Source organism: Lampris incognitus, chromosome 3, assembly GCF_029633865.1.
Source record: "Lampris incognitus isolate fLamInc1 chromosome 3, fLamInc1.hap2, whole genome shotgun sequence".
Classification (NCBI taxonomy): Eukaryota; Metazoa; Chordata; class Actinopteri; order Lampriformes; family Lampridae; genus Lampris; species Lampris incognitus.
Window position 1 is genome coordinate 94,200,043 of NC_079213.1, and position 14,299 is coordinate 94,214,341.

Consider the following 14,299-nt stretch of genomic DNA (forward strand, 5'->3'; position numbering starts at 1 on the left):
GTCCAGACTCATTTTCCATCTACTGTAGCAGATGTTGACTGTACCATTTTATAGATTGAGTTATACCATTCTCCGACTGTTGCTGTCTGTGTGCAGACATTGACGAGTGCAGAGAGATCCCAGGTATTTGTGCCAACGGCGTTTGCATCAACCAGATAGGAAGCTTCCGTTGTGAATGTCCCATGGGTTTCAGCTACAACAACATACTACTTATCTGTGAAGGTAATACTCAGGCTTCTTATACACATTTCTTTCTCATCCTCTTCTTTTATCTCCCTCTTTCTCTCTTCCTCTCACTCTCTCTTTCTAGTACAGAAGGGGACTAACAAGGTGGGAAATAAATACCAATCTTCCCGTTTTCACACGGGATTACTGTATGAGATAATAGTGCATCGCTCATCCTCTCTTGACCCTATATGCACACATTTTGCTTACACCATCACTGCCTTAAGTGTAAACACTTGGCTGCAATTTCTTTTCCACCTTAACATATGTATGCACACACACACACACACACACACACACACACACACACACACACACACACACACATAAACACAAGCAAAAGCTATCGCACTTATTCATCCCTTGCTAAGGAGGCAGTTTTATAAGCACTTCACTCAGTGGAGTTAACACTGCCCTTTTCTCACATGAATCATCCCCTTGTAAAGACTAGTAAACTGACTCTGTATGGGATCCTACAGTCATCTGCCAGAGCCTTCAATTGCCCTTAAGCAGCCAGTGACTGGCTCTGCTGTACAAGAGCCAAAATGGCGCCAGTGTGTTTGCTCCCCTTCTGCCCACTCTATTAGCTTGCCCATCGCCCTCGCCAACCAGACAGTTATGGAGCCTGTGACTGATATTTTGTGTTCCGCTCTTTCTTCTTCCCACTTAGATATTGATGAATGTAACAGCGGGGACAACCTGTGCCAACGCAACGCCAACTGTATCAATATTCCCGGCAGCTACCGCTGCGAGTGCTCGCCAGGCTTCAAGCTATCCCCCAGCGGTGCCTGTGTGGGTGAGTCCGCCCTCTGCGACGGGCCTAGCTAGGGTTCAGTATCGCCAGATGACATCGGGACAAGTGAAAACATGGGTCTTTCTTACGTTGGTGGCAGATGGAAAATGCACCGCACTGGTATCCATGGTAGAGGGGAATTGATAGGGGGTTTGTTTGTTATTTTGATCAATGGGAAAAGACATTGAGTTGACTTAAAGAGCATTGTAGGGCTGCCTAGGATTAGTTTGCAATAGTATATAAGCTTCATGCATCAAGTATGTTTGTACAGATCGAAATCTAGTTTTTAGATAAAGATACTTGACAACACTATCTCATCTACTTGGATTAATCTGATATACACTTCAGTATGTTAATCCTCTCTCTCTGTCCTCTCCCCGTTGTCTACCTGTCTCTATTGCTATGCCACTTTCCTTTTATTCTGCCTTTTGCTCGCTCTCTCTCTCTCTCTCTCTCTCTCTCTCTCTCTCTCTCTCTCTCTCTCTCTCTCTCTCTCTCTCTCTCTCTCTCTCTCTCTCTCTCTCTCTCTTTCTCTCTACCTCTCTCTCTCTCTCTCTCTCTCTCTCTCTCTCTCTCCTCTCTCTCTCTCTCTCTCTCTCTCTCTCTCTCTCTCTCTCTCTCTCTCTACCAGACCGTAATGAGTGCCAGGAGATTCCTAACGTCTGCAGCCATGGAGAGTGTATTGACACACAGGGCAGCTACCGTTGTCTCTGCCACAATGGCTTCAAGGCCACTGCTGACCAGACCATGTGCATGGGTAAGAAAGAAATGGAGGGTTACCCTTATTTATCAGATCTTCCAACCACACCCGAACCAAACATGGAAATCAGCTGCCTTACTGTAAAAGAGTCATTTGGAACTTTTCACACGTCCACCGTCTGTCATGAGATTCCTCGTTTACTTTATAGCCATCGTCTAATTGTCTGATTATGTCAATAATGTGTGATCAATAGCTAGATTATTGGATGGATGGACGGGCGGATAGATGGATAGATAGACAGATAGATCGATAGATAATAACACAGAAATTATATATGATTTTGTGTTTAATCCACTCTTAATGTTCTCTGTGTGTACCTTAGACATCGATGAGTGTGACAGACAGCCATGTGGTAACGGCACCTGTAAGAACACAGTTGGATCTTACAACTGTCTCTGCTTCCCTGGCTTTGAGCTCACGCACAACAATGACTGCATGGGTAGGTACACATCTAAAACATAACATATAGACCAAAGCTAGGATGTAATTCATTCAATATTAAAGTAATTGAGGCAGTTACTATAACTAAAGTTTTTTTTTCAGCTTCTCTTCCTCTAATAGGAAACATTTGAAAGTACCTTTTGGTTTTCTTACTGACCCACTTTTGTGTGTTGCCGGTAGGGCTGGCCATTCATAGTGTCCAAAACAGAATTTAACACTCAGCATCTGGCCAAGTTGCTCATCTCTGATCCAAGGCTGAATCATGATATTTGATATTTTTGTTTGTTTTGAAGGTCTTAATCCCGTAATTATGTGTGCTGTTTACAGACATAGATGAGTGCAGCGCCCTGCAGGGCCAAGTGTGTAGGAATGGACAGTGTATCAACGGGCTTGGCTCCTTCAAGTGTTTATGTCAAGCTGGCTATGAGAACACGCCAGATGGAAAGAACTGTGTCGGTAGGTCATTAATCATACGCACCTAAATACTACTTTCAAGGTTGGGCTTTGATGAGTTTTCTGTTAACAAATATTTCCATGGCATAGGCGTAGCAGTCTATTCCGTTGCCTACCAACACGGGGATCTCCAGTTCGAATCCCCGTGTTGCCTCTGGCTTGGTTGGTCATCCCTACAGACACAATTGGCTGTATCTGCGGGTGGGAAGCTGGATGTGGGTATGTGTCCTGGTCGCTGCACTAGCTCCTCCTCTGGTCGGTTGGGGTGACTGTTCGGGGGGGGGGGCTGGGGGGAATAGCGGGATCCTTCCATGTGCTACGTCCCCCTGGCGAAACTCCTCACTGTCAGGTGAAAAGAAGCGGCTGGCAACTCCACATGTATCAGAAGAGGTATGTGGTAGTCTGCAGCTCTCCCCGGATCGGCAGAGGGGGTGGAGCAGCGACCAGGATGGCTCAGAAGAGTGGGGTAATTGGCCGGGTACAACTGGGGAGAAAAACGGGGGGAAATCCAAAAGAAAAAAAAATATTTCCATGGCATATCTTTATCTCTCACAAAAGCACCCAGTACACGCTCATACGACTGCGCAACACGACATATTTTCACATTCTCTCTTTTTTTCCCTCAGACATCAATGAGTGTGTGAGTCCGCCTGGCACCTGTTCCCCTGGAACCTGTCAGAATCTGGATGGATCCTTCCGATGCATCTGCCCACCTGGATATGAAGTGCAAAATGACCAGTGTATAGGTACAATAATCAAACACACATGCAGGGACACACAAAGACACATGCACACAGATAAACACAAACACACTCAAAGACCAGTGCACACACACTTTTACACATTGACACATATCAAGGTCCATTGTCTAGATGTGTCAGATTTGAGAGGGCACAGTTTGTACGAAAGAAATCGAGCAAACAAGCATGCCACACACACACGCACACACACACACACACACACACTGCAACATAGGAAATAGCTCTGTTTTACACTCAAACTACTCACCAGTTTCAAACTACTAGAATCCAGGCATACACCAATATGTGTCTGATATACCGTGTGGTCCAACACATACTCACAAACACACACAATACACACAAGCTTAATATACAGTCCTTGTAACTTTACCTCCCACCCTTCCCTCTATCTGAAATACCTCTTCACTTTCTTCACTTCCTCCTCACTTCACCCCCCTCCCACTTTCCAGACATCAACGAGTGTGAAGTGGAGCCTAACATCTGTCAATTTGGCACATGCACCAACACCCCCGGCAGCTTCCAGTGTATCTGCCAGCCGGGCTTCGTACTCTCTGACAATGGACGGCGCTGCTTCGGTGAGAGAGCGACGCCGAACCATTAACATACCGCCACAACAGATAGCATTGATGATCTGCTATGTGAACTGTTTCCTCCTAAACTTGAATAGCTGAGATATAGTGTGATATAATTCCCAACAGTGAAGTGTCGAAAGAAGTGAATTTTTGGAAGTGAATATCACTGTCCTTGACATATTCTTGCACAGAACCAGAACTAAAGTCAAAATCTGCTTTAATACACAAGCATTTTTACACAAACAAGAAATTTGACTTGGTGAGTTGCTCACATGAAACACCATAAGACAGAATATTGCAAAAGTAGTGTATCTAGGGGCGTCTGGGTAGTGTGGCGGTCTATTCCGTTGCCTACCAACACGGGGATCACCGGATCGAATCCCCTTGTGACCTCGGGCCTGGTTGGGCACCCCTACAGACACAATTGGCCATGTTTGCAGGTGGAAAGTCAGATGTGGAAGCGCTGTCTAACATAAATCTGGCGAGTATTGTCCTGAACTGGTCTTTACCGTTTTGCTGTCTCATCGCAGACACCAGAAAGAGCTTCTGCTTCACCAAATTTGAGGCAGGGAAGTGCTCCGTGCCCAAAGCCTTGAACACCACCAAGGCAAAATGCTGTTGCAGCAAGATGCCTGGCGAGGGCTGGGGACTCCCCTGTGAGCTGTGTCCACGCGAGAGCGAGGGTGAGTCACGTACACTTGTGTACACACACTCATTCAAACACACACACAAGCATACTCCCTGGCCCACCCACAGAAATGGCTGGGCCCCTCAAAAGGTACAGTGACCCCCCCCAAAATCTGATTTACTCATATCAACGCATGCGTGTGCTCTCTCTCTCCTACTAAACACATACATATAAACAGAGAGAGACTTACTCAGTAACGGGGACTACAAAGGCATAGACACACACACATACACACACACCATAATGGAACTCTTTGACACACTTAAAACACACCAAATGCAAATGAACACATTCAAACTGTTGTTGGTTTGTCTACAGCTGCTTTTAACACCCTGTGTCCCTACGGCCATGGAGCCCTGCCTGGACTGGGTGATGCCCGTGAGGGTGAGTGATACAACTTGACTCTGGGCATAATTTTTCTGATAGTCCCGATGTAGGGCAAATCCCATGGATTGGACCTGTTGCTGAAAATAGAAATAAGGAAATGTAATGTTTCTCTTTGTCTCTGTCTCTAGATATGAATGAATGTCTGGACAACCCTGACACCTGCCGGAACGGCATCTGTATAAACACAGATGGCTCGTACCGCTGTGAGTGTCCATTTGGTTACAACCTGGACTACACTGGAGTCAACTGTATCGGTAAGATGGCTTCTTCTCTTTAGACCTGCTGAAGCTGATGTTAGCGGCCTGAAAGTGGAGCTTGTCCTCTTTTACATTTGTGCTACCTGCCCTGTTTTTATGAGGACAATATTTTTAGCCTTTTATGACTAGCAGGGCTAATGTGGAAGACTCAAATGCGACAGTAGTTTAATTTCCTTATCCATCATCTCTTTCTCTCTTTGTCTTCCTCTATTAATGTTCTCCCCAGATACGGATGAGTGCTCCATAGGAAACCCTTGTGGTAATGGAACATGCACTAATGTGGTGGGAGGCTTTGAGTGTTCCTGCCAGGAGGGCTTCGAACCTGGTCCGATGATGACTTGTGAAGGTCTGTCCCACACGCACACATTTAGACACACATCTACATCACCAATTGATACATCAAGCCCCATTACACCACCCTGTTACACCTGTTCCTACTGTGACATACATAGTTTTCTCTTCCTCTTCTTTCGCTCTCTCCCTTAGACATCAATGAGTGTTCTCAGAACCCCCTGCTGTGTGCTTTCCGTTGTGTTAACACTTTCGGCTCCTACGAGTGTATGTGTCCCGCCGGCTACGTTCTGAGAGATGACCATCGCATGTGCAGAGGTGAGGGGACACACCAGGTTTTCTCTCCATGGGAGTCACTGTTGCTTTTGTTGTTGGCCGTTGTTAACTGTATGCTCTCCCTGCCCCCCACCCCCAGATCAGGACGAGTGTTCAGAGGGGCTGGATGACTGTGACTCCAGGGGCATGACCTGTAAGAACCTGATTGGTACCTTCATGTGTATCTGCCCCCCTGGCATGCAGCGCAGGCCTGATGGAGAGGGCTGTATGGGTGAGTAAGAGCCTAATATCGAAGGAGAGGTTTCCATTCGTCTTTGTAGACGATGGATAATGTTGTCATGGTTTCTGTTAATCTCCCTCTGAAATCCTCTCCTTCTTTGTTTCGGTGCAGACCTGAATGAGTGCCGTGCCAAGCCTGGCATCTGTAAGAACGGGCGTTGCATCAACACAGTTGGTAGCTACCGCTGCGAGTGTAATGACGGCTTCGAACCCAGCTCCACTGGCACTGAGTGTATTGGTGAGAACCCTTAACACTGAAAACACATGTTTTTAAACACACATTTACAGTACATACATGGGTATATGAGGCTAGAGCATTTCAGCTGTGTTCGAGAGAGGGTTTCAGTTCTGTCCCTCAGGGTGAGCATGTAGGTATCTCAAATGTGGAAAGCTTGATTGACATCCCATTATTCATGCATGTTGCAGGAATAACCACACACACACACACACACACACACACACACACATCTCTAAACACAACTATTATATTCAGTCTCTTTTCTAGTCCTAAGCTTAACCAAGCCTCCTCTGCTCCCGTCGTCCTCCAGACAACCGACAGGGCTTCTGTTACGTGGAGGTTCTCCAGACCATGTGCCAGCAGTCGTCCACCAACAGAAACAGCGTCACAAAGTCTGAGTGCTGCTGTAACACGGGGCGTGGTTGGGGTCCTCAGTGCGAGCTCTGTCCGCTGCCTGGCACAGTACAGTACAAGAAGATGTGCCCGCTCGGACCTGGGTACACCACCGACGGTAGAGGTGGGAGGCGCCATATTTTTGTAATAGAATACGGAAAACTATACATGTAATGACATTGTCTCCCATTGGAACTGTGGAGACAGTAACATAAGGGTTAAACTGTTAGATGTAGCTTTTCTGAATCCAAGTGTTATTTTCCATTTAGTTTTGAGTAAAATCTGTTCTTTGACATTCTCCTTCAGCCAGGGTGCTTTAATGAAGTCTGATTTCTGTGGTTGAGAGCACAAATGGAACTTCTGTAATTACTCTGAATTTACATTCTTGAGCACGTGGATCTACTAAAGAGCCTCGAGGAGCAGACCGAAGAGCGCATTTTTGTAAATTTGCTGTTATTGGCTGCAGGAAAAGAGGCTTAATGAGACTAAGGGTTCTTCTGTGATCTATGTGTTTGGCGTATTTGTTTAATCCTGTATTTAAACGGGTAGTCTCATTGAGATTGGAATCTCTTTTTCAAGAGAGAACTGTGTGCAAAAAAAAAAACTTAAACTGTTTAAGCATAGACAGACACATAATTCAGACAGACATTATACATATTACACAATTAAGAAAAGCATTTACAAGAGCACTTGCAAATCCATGATTACGACCTTTTAAAACGATCGAGTGAAATAAGAGAATGTGGCTTCAAATTTTTTTTGCCGCTACTTCCATTTGTGTGCAGCAAAGCATTTGAATCCACTTTTTCCGAGCTCAGTGTGAACAAGATGTCTTTGGGCTTGCAGACATCAATGAGTGCCAGGTCATGCTGGATTTGTGTAAGAACGGCCAATGCATCAACACCATTGGATCCTTTCGCTGTCACTGCAATGTGGGCTACAAAACTGACTACACTGGAACTGCCTGTGTTGGTATGGAAAATTTCAATCCTTATAATCTTTTCTCTCGCTCTCTCTCTGTCTCGCTCTCTCGCTCTCTCTGTCTCACTCTCTCTCTGTCTCGCTCACTCTCACTCTCTGTCACTTCTCTCTTAATATCTCAGTTTAACTCACAGTTTTGTCATGTTAAGACCCACCACATCAAAGTTTCAAACTGAGCCATTTTGCTCACAGCACTTGTCGTTTGTCTCCCCATCTCCATAATCCAGATATGGATGAGTGTGCTCAGTCTCCCAAGCCGTGCAACTTCCTCTGTAAGAACACAGAGGGCAGCTATCTGTGCTCCTGCCCCAGAGGATACACCCTGCAGCCCGATGGAAAGACCTGCAAAGGTGTGTGTAGACCCTGGATCTAAAACTAGGTTTGGTCCTCAGGGATAATCATATGTAATTCCTGGTGAAGATTTTTTTTTTACTAAAATTAGATGAATCTTTTTCTTGTATAACTAAATTCAAGATTTTCGCAGTTATCTTTCCATCTAAAATTAGGGCTCGGCGATACTGACAGAGTCAAATATCACCATATTTTTGACTGAATACCTTGATATTGATAACGCGATGATAATTTGGGGATGACTACTGGTACTCTCATAAGATGTTTACACACAAGAAAGTTGTGAAAAATGATTATTAGTAATGTGGATATGGTATGATGTCAAAGCAGGTAGAGGCTTTCATTGTTCATTTCACTCAGCTAAAGCAGTCTAGTAAGTTCAGAGAATAGCATCACTTCAGCATTCTGCAGTCTTTAAGAGCAGGAAATGACAATATTTAAGTTATATCATAATGTTATGATAACAAAAATCCCAGACAACATCTAGTCTCAGTTCATGATATAAACTTTACATTGATTTATTGCCCTGTAGTGCTGCACAATTAATCTAATCGCAATCACGTTGTCAGCCTGTGCAATTATATAACCTCAAAAGGCTGCGATTTAATTAAATAATAAAATGTGCGCGTGTGAACGTCTGTTTGTGTGCAGTCTGCATATCTACGCCCATAATTAAGAGATGACCAATCAGTCTCTGTTTAGGCAGTGAAGTCTGTGTAGTCTATGGTCACATACCGATGACAACGAGCAGGTTAACACTGATGAACTATTGGCAAAAAAAAAAAACGACCCCTGTTTTAAGGGGATATTTTGGATTCAAGCTCAGCGATATTGAGCAGAAAGAGGTACTGTGTAAAACATGCAAAATGAAAGCCACTACATGTCACGGCAACACGACAAATTATTTGTGTATGTATAAATTTATTATATCACAAATCGCAATATGACTTTTTCACCAAATCGTGCAGCACTATTGCCCAGCTCTAACTTACATCTAAATAACTAGTCTTACCATGCTTGTCAGGTTTTGGTGAATTGCTTTAGTTTGTCTGACAATAACATGATTTACCAGGTTGGGTGAACCACCTTGGTACTCATATTCAGCCAACCGAACGGATTTTTTTTTTCTTCTCAAAAAATCGACCTTTTTATTTCAAGCACAAGATACCTTATGCAAGCCTGCTTTTGACCTACTATTGCTACAATTACACTGTATTTTATAGTTAAGTAAGTAAAACATGTAATATAGTGAAAGGATCACCAAATAAGGGATATTTCAGGCTAAAAACATCATATAGAGTAGTGACTATGCATATTTTGTCCCTAAGGTAACCATAACTTTGAATAAATACACTTTAGTTGGACTTTTTAGACATTTCATTTTTCAGGCGTAGGTGGAACAGCCCACCCAACTCACTCTTGCCTACATGTATGTATTTTGGCCTGTAAAGCTTTAGGGTTTCACCCCTGCCCATATGTGGTTTTCACATTAACAAAAACGTTTGTCCCCTTTCCTCTTCTCAACCAGATCTGGATGAGTGTTCCACCAAGCAACATAACTGTCAGTTCCTGTGTGTCAACACTATTGGAGGGTTCACCTGCAAGTGCCCCCCTGGCTTCACCCAGCACCAAACTGCCTGTATTGGTGAGTAGAAAACAGGGGGAGATGGGGCGTCCGGGTAGCGTGGCAGTCTATTCCGTTGCCTACCAACACTGGGGTCGCCGGTTCGAATCCCTCCGGTTACCTCCGGCTTGGTCGGGCATCCCTATGGACACAAGTGGCCGTGTCTGCGGGTGGGAAGCGGGATGTGGATATGTGTCCTGGTCGCTGTACTAGCACTTCCTCTGGAGAGAGCGGGGTGATTGGCCGGACACAGTTAGGGAGAAAAAGGGGTAAAATCCAACAAAAAAAGAAAGAAAAGAAAACGGGGGAGATGAACATAGTAACGTGCACTTCAGCTTCATCAAGAGGGAGATTGAAGGAGTGAAAAGAGTGAAAATCAAGTCACATGTAGTGAATTCAGTTTCTGATAAGAGCAACATGTTCACTTTAACAGCAATGTGACCTTCACTGTCTTTGGAACAGAGCAGCGGTAACAGAGACAGGTGTACAGACCAGGTAGCCTTGTGGTTACAGAGATTGTTGTTAAGCCAGGTGACAGCAGGTGAAGTGTCAAGACATTGAATTTCTATTAGCTCCAGAGTTGATGTGCTTAGACGTTGCTCTCCTGTAGAGATCACTAGTATATCAAAAAAGGAGCAGAATAGTCCTATTTCAACCTTAGAAAGGTTGAAAGTCAACAGGATTATAACAATTTTGTTTTCGCTATCTTTAAAATAGAGCTCAGGTTATGAACTTAGGAATACAAACCTGAGGTGTCCAGGCAGTGTAGCGGTCTATTCCGTTGCCTACCAACACGGGGATCTCCAGTTCGAATCCCCGTGTTACCTCCGGCTTGGTCGGGCGTCCCTACAGACACATTGGCCGTGCCTGCCAATGGGAAGTCAGATGTATGTGTCCTGGTTGCTGCACTAGCGCCTCCTCTGGTCAGCCAGGGCGCCTGTTCGGGGGGGGATGGGGGGGAATAGCGTGATCCTCCCACACACTACGTCCCCCTGGCGAAACTCCTCACTGTCAGGTGAAAAAAAGCGGCTGGTGACTCCACATGTATCGGGGGAGACGTGGTTGTCTGCAGCCCTCCTTGTATCAGCAGAGGGGTTGGAGCAGCAATCAGGATGGCTTGGAAGAGTGGGGTAATTGGCCGGATACAACTGGGGAGAAAAGGGGAGGGGGAATCCCCCCCCCCAAAAAAACAAAAAAAACAAACAACCCTTCTGGTAAAACACGAAGCAGTAAATGTGTTAATGAAATCTTAATGATGTTTTCCCACCTTGCAGACAACAATGAGTGCATGGGCCAAAACAGCATGTGTGGCTCCCAGGCCTCCTGCATCAACACTCCTGGAAGCTTCAACTGTGAATGTTCTAAAGGTTTCTCTTTGGACACCACGGGCCTGGCCTGCGAGGGTGAGCAGACTTTCACAGAGCTGACATACTGGTTAAAAGTAGCATCTGTAATGGTGTGAGGTGTTTTATGATGGTATTTTATGATGATTGCAAACTACCCTCAGTATGATGCAGCCATCTTCAACAACTGTCCCAGTGCAACTCCCCTCACACTTCAAAACTGGCTACTTCCAGAGCCAGAGATCTCCATGTTTAACTGAGATGGGGGGGAATAGTCGTCCTTTACTTGCACAATAAAAATACTGCAAATACAGCGTGGCTTGCGAATCCTCTTTTGGTTTTAACACATTTCCAGTCCTAGAAAGCATATTTATATGATGGCAAGAGCAGTTGTGAACTCATATGCTCTCTGAGCAAGGATGCTTTCCTTTCTCGCATTGTGAAAAGTGTCTTCCTACCCTCCTAGTCCCCTATTCCTTCCTCTGTTCCCACTCAGCTCAAACATGCACACACACACACACAAATCTCAGACCAAAACAAAAAATGTAAGCAAAGTGCAATAACCAAGTGGGGCGTATTAGCCTAGCAGCCACTGATTGACACCATTATAGAGACCATTGTTAAGGGTTAGACAGGCTTGTTATAGCTGGCTGAGGTTGTCTGGTTTACCAACAGGTTTTCTTCATGGGTTTTTGAAGCCACTTAGTGGGCACCAGGCGGAGACTTGTAGGAGACTGGGCACCTCCCAGGCGTGCATGTATTTATCTGTTGTTGGTGTTTATAAAGGTCATGTGTGCATGGCAAAACATTCAGTTCTTCTAAAAAAAAAAAAGGTTTAGCAAACTAATTCCTTCCCATAGGGTATGTTTGAAAAGCCTGAACTTATGTAGAGGTTTAATGATGTATGGATGACTTTAAAAATGTTAGAATTGGAGGTAACTAAAGTTACCGTTGGCATTTTCCCCAGATGTCGATGAGTGCAACAGTAACCACCGTTGTCAGCATGGCTGTCAGAACATGGTCGGGGGTTTCCGCTGTGGCTGCCCTCAGGGCTATGTGCAACACTACCAGTGGAACCAGTGTGTGGGTGAGTTTCCCCAACTCAGAGTATATCTTTCACTCAAGAGCTGTGGCTTCATTAAAAATTGAACAAGTTTTGCTCATTAGTAAGGCTGTCGCAGTCCCTCTATTTGTCCAAGTGGTTGTTAAACACATCAGATTACGACTATGTCTTGCACAATGACTTTCTTATGACAGTATGTTGTGGAACATGATCTCACGATATCACACCTCTACCTCTTTTTCTGTGCCTCGGCCCATCTCCAGATGAGAATGAGTGTCAAGGTGGGACGGTGTGTGGATCCGCCTCTTGCTACAACACCCTGGGCAGCTTCAAGTGTGTGTGTCCATCTGGCTTTGACTTTGAGCAGAACAGTGGCGGCTGCCAGGACGTGAACGAATGTGCCATGGGCGGCAACCCCTGCAGCTTTGGCTGCTCCAATACAGATGGAGGCTACCTGTGTGGCTGTCCAGGAGGATACTACAGAGCAGGACAGGGGTAAGGTGGCACATGTATTAGATGAATCCTGACAAATGACATTACAAAGCGAGAAACAGACAGGGGCCTAATACCATTTTTGGCACTCAGTATTGCAGGGAAGCGCTTTCTTGACAATTTCTTGGCCAATTCTTATAGACAACACAGCTTTAAGTGTTGTCTCAACATTTTAGTTTTAATGACATGGGATTATCTCGTTGCCAGGAAAATGTGAAGCTATTGCAAGAAATTGGCCATACAGTGTATTGTGTCTGCATATATATATGTCCCACACCCAATTGATATTCCGCTCCTCATTAGTTGAGCACTTATAACAACACCATTTCGGAAAAAAAGGCTATCTATCTATCTATATATATATATATATATATATATATATATATATATATACAAAACGTTTTTCACACACACACACACACACATATACATACATACATACATATATATAGAGCGTTTTTTTTTTCCGAAACCGTCAATGATGTTGTTATAAGTGCTCAACTAATGAGGAGCGGAATATCAATACAGATACAGGAGGAAAAAAAATATATCGATATCTATATATATCGATATAGATATATACGTACAGACAGACATAATGTGTGTGTGTGTGTGTGTATATATGTATATATATATAAACTTAGCACAAAAAGTAAGGAAATTTGTGTTTGGTAGATTATTTCTTTGTTGTAACAATGCTTCTTGGCAATAAATCTTATATCAGGCACCTGATTGTCAGCACCTGGGGGACCAGAAGCTCAAAACAAGAGTCAATAGCAACAGCAAAATAAGCTGTTTGGCATTGGCAGAGAAGATTTGGCAAATTTTTCATGGGTGCAACCCACATACTCAGCTCTGCTGCTCATCCCACAAACGCATGTTCCTTACAAATATGGCACCATTTAAAAGGGAAATAAACAGGCTTTCCAACGGTATAAGATTTATTGCCAAGAAGCATTGTTACAACAAAGAAATAATCTACCAAACTCAAATTCCCTTACTTTTTGTGCTAAGTATAGATAGAGATATAGATATAGATATAGATACTGTGGTTTCTTTGTTGAATCACATTAGCAGCTGAAGAGTGCACGACGCATGAAACAAGCTTGTACTGCTATGTATTAAAAGTTGTTTTTCTTAAGTCTTTATATTGATATTCTGCTCCTCATTTGTTGAGCACTTTTATCAACACCATTGACGGTTTCTGGAAGAAAAAAAAATTCTAGTCTCATAAAGAATTTACTTGACTCGCTAGATTATATATATATATATATATATATATATATATATAAAACCAATATTCAATGCGTTGAAAATTAATTTTAATCTGCCATACACCTTGATGGAGAGGTGCAATGTCAGATGTACTCACTGTTTACTCTCTCTCTTTGTCTCTCTCTCTCTCGTTCTCTCTGTCTAGTCATTGTATAACAGGGTCAGGTTTTCCTGGACAGTTTGCCTCCGAGGGAAATGAGGATGACAGCCTTTCTCCTGAGGCTTGCTATGAATGTAAGATCAACGGAGCAGGAAAGAGCGGACGTCACAGACGTAACACCGTTGGCAATGAGCTCAGCGAGGTACCTGGGTTCAACATTAATTGTCTGCTTTTTCCTTTTATTCTTTTTCAATAT

At 44.0% G+C, this 14,299-nt stretch overlaps 1 protein-coding gene across 1 annotated transcript in view; it reads left to right on the plus strand.

Annotated features, from left to right (window-relative positions):
- fbn2b (fibrillin 2b) overlaps window positions 1-14,299 on the plus strand; it is a 109,371-nt gene that overhangs the window by 94,361 nt on the left and 711 nt on the right. Inside the window, 22 exon segments of the mRNA XM_056276303.1 lie at window positions 97-222; window positions 896-1,021; window positions 1,650-1,775; window positions 2,101-2,217; window positions 2,547-2,675; window positions 3,299-3,418; window positions 3,883-4,008; window positions 4,536-4,688; window positions 5,012-5,077; window positions 5,209-5,334; window positions 5,564-5,683; window positions 5,824-5,946; window positions 6,044-6,175; window positions 6,296-6,421; window positions 6,732-6,938; window positions 7,661-7,786; window positions 8,023-8,145; window positions 9,675-9,791; window positions 11,045-11,173; window positions 12,081-12,200; window positions 12,440-12,671; window positions 14,089-14,245. Coding sequence (XP_056132278.1) covers window positions 97-222; window positions 896-1,021; window positions 1,650-1,775; window positions 2,101-2,217; window positions 2,547-2,675; window positions 3,299-3,418; window positions 3,883-4,008; window positions 4,536-4,688; window positions 5,012-5,077; window positions 5,209-5,334; window positions 5,564-5,683; window positions 5,824-5,946; window positions 6,044-6,175; window positions 6,296-6,421; window positions 6,732-6,938; window positions 7,661-7,786; window positions 8,023-8,145; window positions 9,675-9,791; window positions 11,045-11,173; window positions 12,081-12,200; window positions 12,440-12,671; window positions 14,089-14,245 — 2,927 coding nt within the window.